This window comes from Sinocyclocheilus rhinocerous, unplaced genomic scaffold, assembly GCF_001515625.1.
Source record: "Sinocyclocheilus rhinocerous isolate Xijiao unplaced genomic scaffold, SAMN03320098_v1.1 scaffold5757, whole genome shotgun sequence".
Lineage (NCBI taxonomy): Eukaryota > Metazoa > Chordata > Actinopteri > Cypriniformes > Cyprinidae > Sinocyclocheilus > Sinocyclocheilus rhinocerous.
In genome coordinates, this window is record NW_015626363.1 from 82,150 (window position 1) to 95,643 (window position 13,494).

The 13,494-nt window shown below is 37.0% G+C and overlaps 1 protein-coding gene across 2 annotated transcripts in view; it reads left to right on the top strand.

The window, feature by feature from the left end:
- LOC107712100 (tyrosine-protein phosphatase non-receptor type 11) overlaps positions 1-1,446 on the top strand; it is a 15,765-nt gene extending 14,319 nt beyond the window's left edge. Inside the window, exons 15-16 of one of the 2 annotated variants that reach the window (XM_016517240.1) lie at positions 599-685; positions 1,358-1,446. In XM_016517240.1, coding sequence (XP_016372726.1) covers positions 599-668 — 70 coding nt within the window. In that variant the 3' untranslated portion in view covers positions 669-685; positions 1,358-1,446. Of the gene's footprint in view, positions 1-598; positions 686-1,353 lie in introns of both variants that reach the window. The other variant, XM_016517232.1, reaches the window with a different exon arrangement.
- Positions 1,447-13,494: the final 12,048 nt, after the last annotated feature.

The following is a 13,494-nucleotide window of genomic DNA, read 5'->3' on the forward strand; positions in this document are numbered from 1 at the left end:
TTTTACACCGTGTCTACGGACGTGAGCGGCGCGGCGCAACAGATCCCGACAGAAAACTGCTGCCGGGTTCTGTTTATGACGTGCTGACACAAATTTCAAATGGTTTTCAACGGTCGTTTGATCGCGTCCAGTGTAGTCAGACTTTAGCTGTTGTAGACACGGTGTTACTCACCTATTGAGAAGAAACAACGCAACCTCGGCGTCCGATCGCAGGCCTCTGCTCCTTGAGTTCTCTCCAGCACTGGAAAGCTGATCCAATATTTTACACGGGTCCTACTTCTTGCCTTATCTTTCCGCAGACGTTTTCCTCTTTTGTTTTTTTATCCGCCATCTCTATCTTTCTGTCGCTCGGCTCGGCTAATGTCCGTCCCATGCACTGAAAGCTCTCTCCTCCACATCACGAGTAGACACGCCCCTTATTGCTGATTGGCTACAAGTTTGTTTTGCGATTCGGCCCGAATCAGTTTTCTAAAGTGTTTTTGAAAAATCACATACCCTGCCTTTAAGAAAATTAGGGTCAGTTGTGATTTCATGCCAGCTATAAGTTGGAAACTTGTCCCATGATGTCTGGTTAAGATGTAAATCTATGTGTTTTCAGCATGAGGGACGACAGCTCTCGAGTCTATGAGAATGTGGGTCTTATGCAACAGCAGAAGAGTCACAGATGAGACTGTCCAAATCACAGGTACGACGACTCACTCTTCACCACAACACATCACAGTATGTTCAGTCCCAGATTCAACAGACACATTTACATTTGTTTTTAGATAGTTTAGAGGCCTATTCAGTATTCACATCAAAAAAGAACTTATTAACCCTTATTGTGTCTTTTTGACCCAGAGAAGCTAATGTTTCCTAGCTAATGTTATCGCATTGAACTAAAACTTACTGACTTTGCTCACACAGGGTATAACAACTTCACAAAAAATGTATAATTTTTTAGGAATTTTTTCCCCCACCTTGTGGTGTCCTCAGTCAGAAATGACCAGCCTAAAAAAATGCTTAAAATTTGAAGCATTTTCAATATTTGGGTTCAATCAGGGTTTTTTTTAGCCACGGACCCTTGTCCTTCAGGTAGTCCAGGACTAGTCGAATGACTTCATGATGCACATATCCTCACAGTAACTGTGAACAATTTTTTAAAAATTTTAGTACAGCACAAGGGTCAAAATTACATTATTCACCCAAAAGTAATTTCTGCTTGGATACTGTCGATTTGATGTTGCTTGTACATGAAGACACAATATTAACACATTGTGCTAAAAATGTTCAGTCATTGAATAGGCTTTTAGAGTTTGTTTTGGCTCATTTCAGTCCAGTAATGACTGTATCTTTCTTTTTTTTTATTCCCAGACAGGAACTGTTTTTGTTGTTGCCAGACGCTCCTGAACACCTAAGAAGTGATCATGACTAAACGGAGAGACGACAAAAAAACACACAAAAAACAACAAAGGAAAAAAAAAAGAAGAAAAACAAATTCCAGAGACCGGTCAACACGAGCTCAGAGACATGTGGATGGAGTGAATTTCATTTCTCCTTCCAGCTACGTAGCCTTTTAACCCCACACTAAGAAACCACTGTGACGATCATGAAGCCTTATTCAGAATAAACCCAAAACAGCCCCTTGCAAAATCATGTTTTTTTGGGTGTGGAGTTTTCTGAAATCGATTCAGGCTACTTTTAGCGAGTGTGGGAAAAGCTTACGCTCTTTCGTTCATCTCTTACATCGTCGTTTCTTTTTCCATCTCTTCTAAACAAAGCAAGAACACTTTCTGGAATACATCTAGTGTGATATTCAAACAGAAAATGGACACTATCATCACATACTCCTTTGCTAAAATAATTGGGAATAGAAGAAAAGCGAAAAGAATGAGGTGCATCCCTTTCCTCGGCAAATGAAAGAGATGCACCTCATCTTTCCAATACAGTTCATTCATTTTATATTCAGTAAAAGCGGCCCGTTTGTGCCATTCGAGTGCTAGTGCTAAATTCAGATCAGAGGATCCGAATCATTCTAGTCCACTTTCACAGCCTCTGCCTTCAGTTTAAGCCCAGCGACCTTAAGACTTTGCTTCAAATGGCAGGAGAACTTCAGCACACCTTCGGTTTGCCTTTTCGCCCCCCTCGAGAGCGACGTCCTGACTTTTCCGTGGGACAAAACGTCCGTGTCACTGGCTTGTTTGTGTTACTGAATTATTGTTCTGCTGCATCAGGCCACCCAGCAGCTGCTTTGGCTTGACTGCGAAATCTGTTTCTTATTATATTTTAATGATTTTGCTGTCTTTAAAAAAAAAACACAAATTTGTATTTACGTCAAAGCAGCGTATGAACTTAATTTCCAAATCACTGTTTAAAGAGTGACTGCACATTCATAACCCTGGTGATTTCTCGCTTGTAAAGAGCTGTGGATATAATTATTGGTTTTAAAGTGTTATTCGGGACCTCTATGATGGACAAACTTGTTTTGCCAGGTCACATGCCTTTGTTTTCTTGCAATGCTAACTTTCTGACTTTTCTAGTTTTTGCAAGCTTCACTAAACCAAGCTTTTATCATGTTCAGCATCAGCAGTATTTCATAAATCGTTTGTTTAATGTTTTCGCAAGTGCTTCTTCCTTCATAACCATCGGTTCAGACGTTGTCTTTGTTCACAGCCTTAGGTGTCTTAAAGGCAGAGTAAGTGATTTCTGGTAGCCAATGTTGATATTTGAAATCACCAAAATAAACACGCCCCTACCCCAAAAGGGTCTTGCCCCTATTTTGATAGCTCCGCCCCACATATACGTACGCAACCCAGGCAACGATTAGTTCTGTGAAACAAAGCAAAACCAATGTTACACTGTGTCTACGGACGTGAGCGGTGCGGCGCAACAAATCCCCGACAGAAAACTGCTGCCGGGTTCTATTTATGACGTGCTGACACACATTTCAAATGGTTTTCAACGGTCGTTTGATCGCGTCCAGTGTAGGCAGACTTTAGCTGTTGTAGACACGGTGTTACTCACCTATTGAGAAGAAACAAAGCAACCTCGGCGTCCGATCGCAGGCCTCCGCTCCTTGAGTTCTCTCCAGCGCTGGAAAGCTGATCCGATATTTATCCGCCATCTCTATCTTTCTGTCGCTCGGCTCGGCTAATGTCCGTTCCATGCACTGAACGCGCTCTCCTCCACATCACGAGTAGACACGCCCCTTATTGCTGATTGGCTACAAGTTTGTTTTGCGATTCAGCCCGAATCAGTTTCCTAAAGTGTTTTTGAAAAATCACTTACTCTGCCTTTAAGATCACAGTTACTTTCGTATTATCTGACTTTGACTTTCTTGCTTTCTTCATCTTGAACGTTGATTCCTTGCACGTTTATAACATTGGTTTTCTGGCAGGCGATGAGCTCAGCCCATCATGTATTCGCCGTATTGTTTATCGTCCTGAAGTGTGTGAGCGTGTTTGTGTCTTGCAAATACCGCTGTTTGTTTGCTTTTTCAAGTCCGGTCTTCTGTTTCTGCCATGCTTTTTGTTTCTTGTAAACATGACACACGTTCCTGTGTGTTGGTGACCAATTATCTTCCTTTACTTTCTTTTGAAACCAACAAACAATGTCACGGTCCTCTTCGCTACACGGAAAGCATTACGGTCCAAAGCAACTAATGTGAATTTTTGTCATCGTGAAGAGAACGAAACGGTTGTGGAACTCAATGCAAACTATATTTTTAAAACTTGTATATTGTACATGAATATCTTGTAGAGGAGAATGTACTTACTAAACATATGTGATTGCCATTAAGATATACTGTATGTTTAACCCAGCAGCATTTCTTCTCGTGCCAGACGGTGAGCCTTACAGAAGCTTATAGGGTTGATCGTGTTGTTCGGCTAGCAATGCAATTAACCAACATGAACTCCTTGATAACAATAAACAAGAAGCTCACATCTTCATGCTCGAATCCTGTTTATTAACTGGAATCTGTGCGATTGATTTTGATTGGTGCATGGATGAATGTAAAGGAATGAAAATTTGCTGAAAATGTACTCTCCCTCAGGTCATCCCAAGACGTACATGAGTTTGTTTCTTCATCAGATTTGGAGAAATGTAGCATTACATCACTTGCTCACCAATGGATGCTCTGCAGTGAATGGGTGCCATCAGAATGAGAGTCCAAACAGCTGATAAAAACATCACAACAATCCACAAGTAATCCACATTGTTGTTTTGGGAATTATCATAACAGGTAATACTCTGCAAAACAATATTATTTTTTGTGATGTAGAAGTTACATGGCCACTTTGACAAATCTCACATTAAATGTAATAAGATGGCAAAAAGCAATGGGCCGAAGCTAATAGATTTTGTTGCGCTGGACTCTATTTTTATGTTGTGCAGCTGCTGAGCGCTGTGATGTTGTGCAGCTGTTTCACTGCAGGCCTGTGAACGACTGCAGATCTGGATTTTCCTGGGAAGCCACAAGGACTCGAGGTGAATCTGCTTGCTATAAGCAAAGTAAAAACTAAATGTGAAAAATCACAGGGGTTTCAGTTGTCTCATATACAAGCAATAATTTTTTGGCTGAAGCCTGAAGCTTCTCAAATGTTTCTCCTGAGAAAAAGACCTCAATAATCCATTTCAGAAGAGATATTAAATTCTCAAACTTCTCAGGTTTGTAAATATACAAAATTCTGCAATCTCAGAATTTTTGTATCATTGTTATAATATTATAGTTTAATATCGTGATTTAGATTTTTTTTTTCTTTAAATTTAAAGTTTTAGTAATTTTGTTGTATGTTTTTCTCATTTTTATTTATTACGTTTTAGTAATTTTTTTGTTTTTTTGATGTTTTTTTATTAAGTATTAGTAATTTTGTGTGTTAGTTCAGTAATTTTATGTTTAGTTATTAATAGTAGTTAGTAGTAGTCATGTAAAACAACATGAAAATGAGAAATAAAATAAGTTTTTTTTGTTTATTTGATGGTTTTTCTTTCTTTTCTTTTTTTTTACTTTACTATTTATATTTACTTTTAATCATAATGACCATGTCTCAGTATGGACTCAAAACATTTCTCATTAAGATCAAATCATCTGAGCTTCTCCACATTTATTTTATAGCCATAACACTCTTACTGTATGACAACTATTGACTCATTTGTGTCTATTTTTATTTGGAGTGAAATTAAATGTTACTAAGTACTGCATTAATTCTCATGAGTTTTGAGAGCAAAATCTGGATTATAATTAAAACGACATGAGTGTTAATAATTAATGCAACATTGTGCACATGCTGGTGCATTTCATTACATCCAAGGTTTATAGTTTAAATAACAAAATACAGATTTAGATACAGTTGCTTTTATCTGTTTTTACACCAAACCTAATAGTAGAAAAAAAGAATCATCTTTTGATGTTTTTTTAGGCATTTTTAGAAATTATTTTGTACTTGAGAATAATCATCTGCTAGTTATCTTTGAGGTTTAATTATGGCAGAACCTTTAGATCCGAACACATGAGATATTATGGGTCCAGAGCAGACGAGGACACGGACCCCGAGGAGCCACGAGACGTTATTGACTGGCGTCTTGATAAAGCAGGAAAAGGTTAATCTGCCGTCTGTCTAGAGATGCAGTCCTGTGTTTGACAGTGAAGAGAGGCTCTGCTAAAGCAGCATGTGGAGATTCAGGACCAGATGAAGGACACAGAGAGTCGCTGGTACACGTTCATGTTGCTATCTGTCTAGTTTTTGTTTTTTTGTTTCTGGAGTTTAATGCATTGGCATGAGTAGAAATCATACATTTGAAAACAAAGAAAATAGTGAAATAATGGAAAAATGTGTGTATGTATGTATATACAATGGTAGCAAGCAATGATATACAAGTGCTATAACAAGTCTCAGTTAGCTTATCGTAGTACCCAAGGTTTTTTTTTTATTATATAATAAATAAAAAGAAAACAGGTAGAATAGAAAAAGAATAGAGCAAGCTAATGTTAGAGGTCTTTTTTGAAAGCCATGTTTCTGAATGACAGAACCTAGTGATGCCATGTAGACAGAGAAGAGAAGTGGTCCAAGAACTGAGCCCTGAGGCACCCCAGTAGCTAGATGTTGCGACTTGGACACCTCACCTCTCCAAGATACCTTGAAGGACCTATCTGAGAGATAAGACTCAAACAACTGGAGTGTGGTTCCTGAGATGCCCTTTGACAATAGGGTTGACAGGAGGATCTGGTGGTTAACCGTGTCAAAAACAGCGGACAGATCCAGCAAGATAAGTATTGAAGATTTGGAATCCGCTCTTGCCAGTATTAGGGCTTCAACAACTGAGAGCAAGGCAGTCTCGTTTGAATGTCCACTTCTGAAACCAGACTGGTTGCTGTCGAGGAGGTAGTTCTGTGTGAGAAAGGCAGAGACTTGGTTGAACACAACTCGTTCAAGTGTGTTTGCAATGAAAGGAAGAAGGGAAACCAGTCTTTAGTTCTCTAAAAGAGATGCATTAAGGGTGGGATTCTTAAGTGGTGGGGTTAAAGGAGCCTGTCTAAATGCTGAGGGAAAAACACCAGTGTTTAACAAGACAAAATATTTTATTTTAGTATTATTTATATACTATTATAGTATTTATTAATATTTTGAAATAGCTTTTATTTTTATATTTTCTGTTTTCATTTTATTTTGTTGAACTAGTTATGTGCTTTTGTTTTAATTTTAATTAATTATTTTACATTTTTCAAGTAGTTAAATAAACTGTACTAAACATGTAAATAAAATAAATAAGAATTAGGAACAGCAGTAGTGAAGAGTCAGACAGCAGGCAGATCACTCTGTCGCTGTCATGTTTTCTCTCTTGTTCAGTCAGTGTCTTCATTCTCCTCCTGCTCAGTGATGTGAGGCTGTTAGCTCTCTCATGTGTCTCTTGAGATGCTTTTGATTCATGTGAAGCATTTTCTCATTCTGCTCACTCTCATCTTCCACTTTCATTTCACTTGACCCCTGTACAGCAGGATCTCTGACCTGAGATAAGCGCCTGAATGAAAGTGTTACAGAGCGAATGTCATGTCGAGAGGAACCCGAACCATGATGGGCATGTTTTTAAACAGCAGCAGGCAAGGTACAGACACAAATACTGAAAGAGCACACTTTCAGTATACAGGTGCATCTCAATAAATTAGAATGTCGTGGAAAAGTTCATTTATTTCAGTAATTCAACTCAAATTGTGAAACTTAATAATATTATTATTATTATATTTTTCTTATTCATTTTAATTGTAAGAATTTTAAAGATTTTTTTTGTAAATTTAATTAGCTTTTTTAGTTTTTTCTATTCTATAAATTAAATTTAGATACATTTTTATTTCAGTTTGAGTTCTAATAATTGTAGTACAACTTCAACTTTTTCTGTTTTTAATCTAATATTTAGATTGTATGTTATTTTAACTTTATTTCAGTGAATGAAAAAGGTTTACCTTAGTTTTAGTTGTAGTTAAAAATAACAACGTAGATGTTTTATTTTAGTGTGTCCTTTCTGACATTGTCTGTAATTCTAGGGTAATTTGCTTCAAAAACAATCACAAGGGGGCAGTAGATTCACATGAGGGCACACGACTGTAATTTTGCTCAGTATTTCTAATTCTAACAAATTACAGCATAATTGGTCATTTCACTTGCACAGAGGCGATTGTGACCTTTTAAAACTAATGAGCCGTGGTAAAAGACGGCGATTGGTAAAAGAAGAGAGTTCATGTGAGAAAACCAAACTGGATAACAAGATGCATATAACAGATTGTTGCCATATGTGTACAGATAACAGCAATAATTTAAAATGAGTTATAATATGCAGGCCTGTAGGAAGAAACGCAGGCAGAGGGGTGGATATAAAAAATAATGGAATCATCATCATCATCATCATCTTCATCAGGTATGTGCAGTGTAAATGAATTGTGCTGTTTCTTTCTCATTGGATGGCAGCGCTGCTCGGTCAGACAGGAGGGGGTGGGGGTTTGGCTTTTCTTCTCCCTAAAGACAGTATTAAAGCATCATTCCTGCATCACTGTGGAGGAGAAAGAGAGAGAGACACATCTTCATCTGTGCTGCTGCTGCTGAGTGCAGGAGGTGAGCGGTGAGTGACTTCACATCACTGACAGCTTGCATCAACTCTCATCATGAAACAGAGCTGATATCGAATGATTATATGTGCTCAGAGGCCTTGCATTTCAAGCATTTAGGTCAGGAATGCATTGGGTCAGGAGGTGCTTTATGGTTGTTGTGCATGTCTTTAAAATCTTGGACTGGTCATGGAAGCAGCTCTATTATTAGACGTATGCATTGCAAAAAGAAAGCAACACAGATGGCAGAGACATTCATGCATGTTGTGCAATTAATGTGGCATGATTGGAATTGATCTTGAATTTGTGCCACTCTTCTTTGGTGGAGTTCGGTCTGCTGGCGTGACTTTAAATGCAGTCTTTCTGGGCATTAAGTTTTACATGAATTTCATTGGGTTTTAGTTGCATAGATTGAAATCTGCTTAGCTTTGAATGAGACGGCTCATCAAATAGTTGTGAACAGCTCTGAGGGCTTTTGAACAACATCTCAAAAGGCTGCTGATGAGTGTGCGTTATGTAATGGGAAGTTGAGTCTTTTCTCTCTGGGCCGTGCTTTTGTGTGCGAGACGGGGATCTGACGGCATTCAGAGGCAATAAATGTTGCTTGACAGACACATCTACAAGTTTTTGAGCTTAAAAATAACCCTTTTGCTTTTGCATTTCAAAGCTTTGCAACATTTTAGATCATAGAAAAGCAAAGTCAGTCTCAGGAAATTGTTATGGCTCGGGGCGCCAATGAAGAATAGGTCACGATTGCGTCCCAGCCAGGTTTCTTACAGTCATAGTCTAAACTCCAGCATTCTTTCAGCTCAGATCTTTCTCTAATTCCTCAACGCTTGACTGGATGTGTGTGCGATTAGTGGCTTTCTTTGCTCTCGGCTATCGGATCTGAAAATACAAAGCTTATAGAGCATGGCTGTTGACACTTTACAAGACTTAATGGAAGCTTCTACTTCCTCAAGACAGGATGCTGAAAATTAAATGTACTCTACAGTTAAACTGATCACTAGTAGTAAGTATTATTAACCCTGTGAAGCCTGACACATTGAAATAATAGTCCAAAAATAATTTTATTTTAAATGGAACAGTGTATTGGACCTTTGGACAAAAATTCTAAAAAAAAAAAAAAAAAAGTGCATGTGTTTTTTGTTGAGCATCATATTTAATACATCAGGCATTAATGGCTCATAATAGTGTGATATAGTGAGAATCCAAAAACTTAAAATCCAAATTTAGCAAAAATATGGTTTGAAATTTGGTGCAGATGCTGATAATTATGTGAACAAAAAGTGAGATGACATTCTGATGCTTGTAAGGTAGATCATTGAAATCATTATAACAGTATAGCAGATGCTTACATAAAATGATATAAATATCAGTCGTCACTCTATATCTCCAACAATGTCTTAGTAAGATATTTCAATTCTTAGTTTTATGATCAAAACATATAATGGAATGCAATACAATGACAATTAAGAGATGAACAAATAAACCTTACTCAAAAGCCTGATGATCATATTTGAGACTCACATTTGAACATGATATTCCTAAAAATGTATGCAAATCAAGTAAACATAAATCGCTTCAGTCCAGTAAGTGTTCATCTTGAAATATTACTAACAATATCAAAGTTATTCTTACGTTTACTTTATAAAAATCAGTAACGATTTCACGGCAAAGAGACACATGACGCATGAGCTGAAGGTGGACGTTTGTACAATTATACTAAATGACCTTTTACATATTTGCATATCATATATGATACAGTAGACTTTTATAAGGTTAATAATGCCCATGTTTGGTGGAAAAGAATTTTTTTTTTTTTTGCAGTAATAGTGATGCATCATTTTTGGCATCTAGCTCTTGTTTTCTTTCTGCTGATGTTTTCTCTCAGTGGTAAGATGAAGGCTTTGGTAAATCCTCTCTGGACGCCGCCTTCATATAAGAGATGTGGTGGGCTTATAGCAGTAATGAAATACTGAAGAAGCAGCTGTGTGCTTTCCTACCACAGACAGATGGCCAGGACATCACACACCTGGGTATAAAGCTCCTGTGCATTGATTGTAAGCATCAAAACATGTTGGCATAAAATTGCATTTGCAGTGTTTTCCTTCCATAATATGACAAAAAGGAAATTCAACCAGAAATAAATTTAGGGCAAGAGCTGGTTTTGCCAATCAGGAATTGATTAGACTGTGAAAAGTGGTTTCTGGTGGTATTATTATTATTTATAACTATTTGCATATATTTGATTTTCTTTCAATCATAAAATCCCATTCATTGGGAAAACGGTTTGATTAATTCAGTTAAAAGTATGAACATGGTTAAAATGTGGCTAACTGTGAAACAAGCTATATTAGTTAAAATGTATGAGATTGAAACTAATTGGATTTATTGATGCTAAATATATAAACCGGGTTATTACATTGTTTATTAGTACTGTGTCAGAATCCGACCTGTTTCATCTATGTATGACTGACAAATATGCATCACATTAAGTTTTTATCATTAGCTTATGTTAAAACTGTAATCCAAATGGATGGAAATGTTATAATATTTTTGCAGTTCAAATACATAAATCTTAACTGCAGGTCTAAATATTTTAGTATATCTCTAAATCATTCACAATAAGACCAGAAACATGTATTAAGAAGGTAAAAAGGGTCCATTTTGATTTCTTTTGACATTAACGTTCTCCTCTTTCTCTCTAATCACAACTGCAAATGGCCCAAAACCAAGCCTTGAGGTACATCTCTCACTTTTCTGAGGGCTGCGTGGAAAATATCTCCCCCATAGAATTCACTGGGTGTTCAAAGGGATGTAAAAATAAGGGTAACCCTGTTTGACAGTCCACAGTCAGCTCTGCATCTCCATCGTGCCGCACAGCCATGGATTTAACACTGTTCTGCATCCGTTAACTCAAAGGGAGACTCATCAAAATGGTGGTAAAGGGATAAACTTGTTGGGGTTCTCAGTAAGCCGGTAAGCCACTTCTTACCAGTGAAGCTCTTGACGTCTAGAGTAGGTGGATGATCTTGTGTGTGCTGATGCTGATGTTGTGTTCGTGTATATTCTGTGAGAAGAGAAATGGCCAAGTGTTTGTTACAGGAATACATTAAGTAGGTCAGATACAGTGTATTAAGGCTTTTTAAAATTTTATGCATGCACTTTCGGTGACAGCATCACGGTAGTGACGTATCAGAAATGTCCCATGGAACCACCATCCTCCTTGTTTTGCTGCAGAGTATGCATTAAATGCTTTTATAAATCAAGCTTTAACCCTGTAAAGCCTGACATGTGAAATAGTAGTTGGAGGAATCCAATTATTTGAAATGAAACCGTTTATTGAACCTTACATATGAAAAAAAATCGTAACTTAAAGGAGGGGGAAACACCTTGGTTTTATTCTGAGGCCCAAATGAGCAAAAATTCATTGTTGATATTTAGATGACCATAAAGAACGATGCAATTCTGATAGCATGTAATATTAATCAGTGAGATCTTTATAACATTATAGCTTACATAAAATTTATATAAATATCAGTGGTCACTCTATATCTCCCAGTAATGTCTTAGTAAGATTATATTTAAATGTTTAGTTTTATGATCAAAACATGTTAATGCAATGATTATTGAGAGATGAACAAATAAACCTTACTCAAAAGCCTGATAATCATATTTGAGACTAGCATTTGAACATGAACATAGAAATGTAATAATCACGTAAACCAAAGTTGCTTCAGTCAGTAAGTGTTCATCTTGAAATATTACTAACAATATCAAAGTTATTCTCACATTTACTATATAAAAATCAGATTTCACAGCAAAAAGACAAGCTGAAGGTGGATGTTTTCACAGTTATACTAAAAGACCTTTTACTAGCTAAAAAGAAGTGAACTACCAGGCTACAGAAGTTTTGTTCAGCAAAGTTTTACTCCCGTTAAAGGCCTTAGAAATTTGCATATCAAATATGATACAGTAGGCTTTACAGCAGTGGTCGCCAACCCGTCGATCGCGATCGACTGGTAGATCTTTATCACTGTCCCAGTAGATCCCGAAAAAAACTGTAAAATAAGTACAAAAATGCATTAAATTTATGGGGTTAAGGGTTAAGTGGTGTGTATGCACAATATGCATTGAGATAATTGACATAGCCTTCCTTTTTTGTCCTCCTAAAGTTAGATCAGTCTTATCACCTGTTTCCTGTTTTTTTGGCTTTGTTGGAATTCATTTTTCCAGGTCGTTGGGCCTTTTGCAGTGGACATGCACACAGACACATACTCGCACATGTGCTGTAAAACGCCTTCGAGGAGCACATTGCATTGTGGAGCTAAAACGCCTCGGTTTCTTTTTACTTCACGTCAATTTGTGGAGTGTTTCCGTGGGCTAGTGATGCCTCTCGTGCTCAGCAGCTGCTGATGAATTCCAAGTGACATGGGTTTTTCTCTTGGCAGCGCGGCGAGGCAAACCTGGCATCGCTGTGTTCCGGTGCCGCTTGCTGAGCGCGCCTTTGCTTTCCTGTTATGAAAGCTTCCTAACACATGATTTATTGGATATGTTCGCAGAAGAATCAATATACATTTTGTAAATAAGTTTTTTTTGGCCATTTTATTGAAAGCAAAGAGATGACAAATGAGAAATGATTTGGAGAAGAGGGTGGAAATTCAAGTTGGATATGAATCCTCATCTCCCATATGAGTAACACGGCTTAATGTGTCTGGAGATTAATGCCAAATTTGCGCACTACAAGAATGAAGCATGCCAGCCTGTGATGTTTTAAAAAGAGCAGTGTTATTTTAGTGTTTTTGATATACTTTTATAGTTTAATATTTTGAAGATTTTATATTTTTATATATATATTTTTAAACGTGTATATACAGATTTAATTAAGTTGTAATTATAGTTTTAGTTTTTTTAGTACTTCAATTTAAAGCAAATGAAAATAAGAAATGCTGCTTTAGCGACACTGCATGTAAACATTGTAAAATTAAAAAAATAAATGGGGTGGCTGCATGATAATTGCGATATAGCTTAGTACCATATATTTTTTTCTAATTACACATTTTTTACACATTTTTTGGTACTTTTCAATAAGTATTTGCATAATTTATAACTAATATATTCTGTCTTTATTTTCTAATTAAAAAAGTAAAAGTTAAAACACTTCTAATAGCATTATAATTGTTATGAGACAAGAGACATGCGGATCCATATGCAAGCTTTTATTAAGAGACGTGGTTTTAACAGGCATGGGTCAGGCAATGGCAAATAATAGGTATATCGAAGGCAAGGCAAGAGATAAATCCAGGTAGAAGGCAAAGGTCCAGCAAACAGAGTCAGAAACAGCAAGCAAAGGGTTAATCCAAGATATGTGGCGTGAATCAGAGACCAGGAAAACAGACAAGGCAAGACTAAGA